This window comes from Denticeps clupeoides, unplaced genomic scaffold (assembly GCF_900700375.1).
Source record: "Denticeps clupeoides unplaced genomic scaffold, fDenClu1.1, whole genome shotgun sequence".
Taxonomy (NCBI): domain Eukaryota; kingdom Metazoa; phylum Chordata; class Actinopteri; order Clupeiformes; family Denticipitidae; genus Denticeps; species Denticeps clupeoides.
Genome location: NW_021629822.1, coordinates 20,179 through 25,715, shown reverse-complemented (window position 1 = coordinate 25,715; position 5,537 = coordinate 20,179). Strand labels below are relative to the sequence as shown.

Genomic DNA, 5,537 nt, shown 5'->3' with positions numbered 1-5,537 from the left:
GTGCGTTTGTTTGTATATGTGTTTGGTGTTTGTGCAGGTGTGTCTGTTTTTATGTTTGTGTAAGTGCATCTGTTTGTGTGTGTGTAAATGTGTGTCTGTGTAAATGTGTGTGTTTGTGCAGGCAGGTGTGTCTGTTTTTATGTTTGTGTGTGTGTGTATTTGTGTCTATTTTTATGTGTGAGTTTGTGTGTGTGGGGGGTTTGTAAGTGGATGTTGGAGCAGCTGTCACCTCCAGGGCCTTTAACCAGATGGAACTCATGCTGAAATGTGTGGCTGTGTGTGTGTTGTAGAACGTAGAGAGTGAAAGGTGTAAGTGTGTGTGCGTGTCTGTGTGCGTGTGTGTGTGTGTGTGTGTGAGAATGAACAGTTCGTCTGAGAGTCTCATCTCTCCTTACATTTCTGCTCCAGAAAGGACATGTACACACACATACACAGACATGCAGGTTTATTAATAACCCAAACACTGAACGGCCAGCAGCAGGAGCAGCTTTATTTCTCGCCGGCCTGGTGAGATGTGCAGTTAAGTGCTGTTTGAAGACCGATACGTAATATTAATGTTAACTTATTATTAAGGTGGAAACAGGACCATAGGGTGGTAATGAAGAGCAGGACTGGAAGTCGAATCGAATGAATGAGGACAGGAAGTGATGTCATTTGTGATGAGAGAAAGAAGCCAGGTCCCTGGAGGTCATGTGGGTTCTGAGCAGTGAGGCCGCATCAGGGTGTGGAGCCTGGAGGGCGATGGACAGGGCGCTGCGTCCGTCCTGCAGCAGAGAGGGGACATGTTTATACTGACAAATACACATCCAACACAGGAAGCTTCTGTATTTAGTTGACTAGCAGCTCTTACTAGTGTTGTTCTTTATGACATAATGAAGATGATGACATGACGTGAAAAAAACAAGACATCACATGCTGGTCATGTGATGATAACTATAACAAAATACATCATGTATATTATTAACGAATAACAACAAGATTATATTTATTTTTATATATTTTGTTGACGTTATTTCACGTTATTAATATGCAACATTTGTTTCAAATCAATGGTAGTAGCCTAGTGTTACTCGCCTATGAACCAGAAGACCCAGGTTCAAACACCACTTACTACCATCATCTTACTACCATCATGTCCCTGAGCAAGACACTTAACCCCGAGTGTCTCCAGGGGGGACTGTCCCTGTAACTACTGGGTCTTCTGGTTGTATTGCACAAACAATACAAAATGTAGAAATCATTATAATTTTTCTTCGTCTAGCACCTAACAATCTCTGAGCATGCTCTTCACTGACAAGTCTGAGCCTTATCAGGGCTCTTAGTTTGTAAACTCAAAATTCTATAGAAATTGAACGAGAATTGCTGGTGTCTTCCTCTTGTAAGTCGCTTTGGATAAAAGCGTCTGCTAAATAAAGTAAGTAAAGTAAAGTAAAGATTGTAAGTAGCTCTGGATAAATGTTGTAAAAGTCTTGTGTTTCCAATTCGTTCGCACAGATGACGTCACACTTCTTCAATTCCCATTCGCACATTATTTATATTTCAGGATGCTTGTGGTGGGTTATAGATATTTGGTGGTGGGTTATATAGATATATGGTGGTGGGTTTATAGATAGTTGGTGGTGGGTTATAGATATATTGTGGTGGGTTATAGATATATGGTGGTGGATTATAGATATTTGGTGTTGGTTTATAGATATATGGTGGTGGGTTATAGATATATGTGGCGGTTATAGATAATGGTGGTGGGTTATAGATATATGGTGGTGGTATAGATATATGTGGCGGGTTATAGATATTTGGTGGTGGTTATATAGATATTGGTGGTGGGTTTTATAGTTGGTGGTGGGTTAGATATGGTGGTGGTTTATAGATATTTGGTGTTGGTTTATAGATATATGGTGGTGGGTTATAGATATATGGTGGTGGGTTATAGATATATGTGGCGGGTTATAGATATATGGTGGTGGGTTATAGATATATGGTGGTGGGTTATAGATATATGTGGCGGGTTACAGATGTATGGTGGTGGGTTATATAGATATATGGTGGTGGGTTATAGATATATGTGGCGGGTTATAGATATATGGTGCTGGGTTATATAGATATATGGTGGTGGGTTTAGATATATGTGGCGGGTTATAGATATATGGTGGTGGGTTATAGATATATGTGGCGGGTTTAGATATATGGTGGTGGGTTATATCTATATATGGTGGTGGGTTATAGATATATATTGTGGTGGGTTATAGATATATGGTGGTGTTTATAGATATTTGGTGGCGGGTTTATATATGGTGTGTTATAATTTTGGTGTTGGTTATATATTTATGTGGTGGGTTATACAGATATATGTGGCAGGTTACAGATATATGGTGGTGGGTTATAGATATATGGTGGTGGGTTATAGATATATGTGGCGGGTTATAGATATATGGTGGCGGGTTATAGATATTTGGTGTTGGTTTATAGATTTATGGTGGTGGGTTAAACAGATATATGTGGCGGGTTACAGATATATGGTGGTGGGTTATATAGATATATGGTGGTGGGTTATAGATATATGTGGCGGGTTATAGATATATGGTGGTGGGTTATATATATATATGGTGGTGGGTTATAGATATATGTGGCGGGTTATAGATATATGGTGGTGGGTTATAGATATATGTGGCGGGTTACAGATATATGGTGGTGGCTTATAGATATTTGGTGGCGGGTTATAGATATATGGTGGTGGGTTATAAATATTTGGTGTTGGTTATAGATATTTGGTGCTGGTTTATATAGATATTTGGTGTTGGTTTATAGATATATGGTGGTGGGTTATATAGATATTTGGTGGTGGGTTTATAGATATAGTCAATACGCCTGTCAATACATGTAGCGCAGTGTCCATCTCATCCCTTATACACTAATGTGACCACGCCAACTAACACCATCATCATGTTCTTATACGGTGTCTGGGAAAAAAAACCTTGTGCAGCTGAGAAAGCAAATCCATGATGAATAGAACCTGGGGATGATCTGTGCTGCTGTTACGTGCAGAGCTGACAGATCTGGACGTTTCTGCACCATAGGGGCAGAATTTTAAGCGGGCGCCAGGTGGTTTTCTCTCTGCTCTTCTGGAGGAGATAAGACCCCCTTGAGCAGGATTAAATCCACACTGGGAATCCCCGCAGTACAGAAGGCCATTAAAAGTGCTGTGCCCATCCAGGGCTTCCTTTCTGAAGGACCAATGGCTAATCCCTCCCGCTCTTGTCCTGTTATTAACACAAATAAAAAGCCGCAGTAGAACTGAGGCGATTTTGTATTTCACGCTTAATTCACTTAAACATGAAATCATTTGCACATCTGCAGTCGTGTAGATTTAATCTGATTTTCATTATCTTTTATTAGGCTCATTTTCATTAGTTAAAACACAAGAGCATTGGAACTGTTCAACTGGATACTAAGTATAATGGAGTATAAAATGGAGAATAAAAATATGTGCTTCTAGAAGGTTTTTTGCCTTATGCATAATACAAAAATAAATTTTATAGGACCTTAGGTGTGCTTGAGGTTTACTATGTTTTTACCCAAAGAATGCAGTGTTCACAATGACACTTATATGCAGTGTTTCACTTCACTTATATCGGTCATATTTGTCCCCTAATTCTGTATCTGACGTTCTTTCTAAAATCCAGCCATGGTGCAGATTTACAGCCACTTTGTTCCAGACCCACAATGAGATGTCCCAGGACGCCGTTTCACCGTCTGTAGCTTTAAATGCTAATGAGGAGGAGAGCGGCCTATAGAAGTTTAGGGGACATTCGATGTCATCTACACCCACACACCACCACAATGTTTGGTGCTGACAGGAAGTCGTGTCGCTGTTCAGAAAAAATTAAATGAACCCACTGGTTCTTCAGATTCTCGAGTCACGAAACTAAAAAATACATTTGTGCTCATTTTTACATCCAATCACTGAGCAACTGCAATTCTTCGCATTTTTGGAAGCCATGACGGTTGGTGGACTTTTTATAAACTTCACACACACCACCTTGCAACTAAACAAATTTAGTACATTTGCAAAAACCATTTGAATACACATAAAACTAAGATAATTTAACACCAATAAGCACTTATATGCATAAATACGAACATTTATTCATCAATTTACGTAATAGAATGACCTTTCGGTTTTGTTAAGGGAGTGTGACAGCTGTGAACCCGACTGACCCGATCAGTGAGGGTGACGTCGCAGTCAGGGCGCTCCAGCAGGGCGGTGATGATGTCACAGCAGCCGAGCTCACAGGCGTTCATGAGCGCGGTGGATTCTGATTGGTCCTGGGCGTTGCAGTCTGCGCCCGCAGACAGCAGGAGGCGCACCATGTCCTCTCGGCCGCGCCTCACAGCCAGGTGAAGAGCCGTCTGTCCCGCCTGAAAGCAAGAAAAAAATGGACAATTTACATGGTTATACACATGAACGAAGCTGGACGTTAAACACTGGTGGGGTGGGAAGTTTCTCTGGGCGGAAAAAGCATGAGAAATGGGAGGCAACCTTTCCCCTTATGATGTCATAAGGGCACAAAAAGGGCTCTCTGAACGGCGAAGGAATATCCAAAGCACGCTTTACACGATCACCATTTCCAGCCACTGCAGGACCATAGACAGGCTGGTGGACCTCATATTAATGTTCAATCATCTCACAAATCACATCTTCATAATAGGGGACATGCACACCAGGTGGATTGGTAACTCTGGATTGTCCACAGGTGTGAATGTGTGAGTGAACAGTGTGTGAGTGTCCCATGATGGGCAGCTGCAGGTCTATGTGGTTGAGGATAATGAATGAGCGAGAAGGAGATGGGTACCGGGGCTAGGCGAGCGTTAACATCTCCAAGACTCAGCAGCTGCAGGACCACCCCCTGCTTCTCAGGAGACTCTGGCCCTGTGACAGCAGCCAGAGGAGGGGAGAGTATCCATCCTTGCTCCGGAGATCTACATCACACACACCTGAAGAACCACGTATCATGCATTAACGCAAGTTATTTAAAACAATAGACAGTTGCCTGTTTCTGCCAGTCTGACCTGAGTCCAGGAGGACCTGGCTGACGCTGAAGTTGCCATGAGACATGCTGTAGTGGAGAGCCGTGTTGCCTTCGTCATCCACCATGTTCACCAGGAAGTAGAGCAGGGTGGGTGTGGTGGCCTTCACCTGCTTCAGGTACAACTCCACACACTGGGCGCTTGAGTCTTCCTCAGCAGCCAAGTGGAACCAGTGCTGGAAAACCACTGTTAGAGCCTGGACCTGAGAATCAGCAGCACAAAAAAAAAGTGGTAAAACCAGAGGGTTCCTGGTTCTTCTTCAATGTGACCTTGAAAAAAGCAGACGCTGATCAGACCAGAAGAAGAAGGGTTAAAGTTGGTAGAAAGACAAGTTACTGTCTGTCAATCACAAAAGCACTGAAAGTGCAGGAAAGTGTGTTGTAGGGCCTGAATCAACCTCATGACCTTTCTACAGGAACGTGAACACCTCCGATGGCCAGTTTGTGTAG

At 42.4% G+C, this 5,537-nt stretch overlaps 2 protein-coding genes across 2 annotated transcripts in view; one reads left to right on the top strand and one right to left on the bottom strand.

Moving 5' to 3' along the window:
- Positions 1-428: 428 nt before the first annotated feature.
- Positions 429-5,490, bottom strand: LOC114775306 (KN motif and ankyrin repeat domain-containing protein 3-like). Its single transcript, XM_028966481.1, has 5 exons — positions 5,476-5,490; positions 5,071-5,290; positions 4,854-4,930; positions 4,219-4,419; positions 429-764 (listed from the first exon to the last, which is right to left on the bottom strand). Exons 1-5 carry the CDS (start codon positions 5,488-5,490, stop codon positions 651-653), a joined length of 627 nt encoding a protein of 208 aa, XP_028822314.1. The 3' UTR covers positions 429-650.
- The window catches only part of LOC114775302 (cilia- and flagella-associated protein 57-like), a 3,387-nt gene continuing 3,338 nt past the window's right edge, over positions 5,489-5,537 (top strand). The window contains 1 exon segment of the mRNA XM_028966474.1: positions 5,489-5,527. Within this exon segment, the coding sequence (XP_028822307.1) occupies positions 5,489-5,527 (39 nt within the window).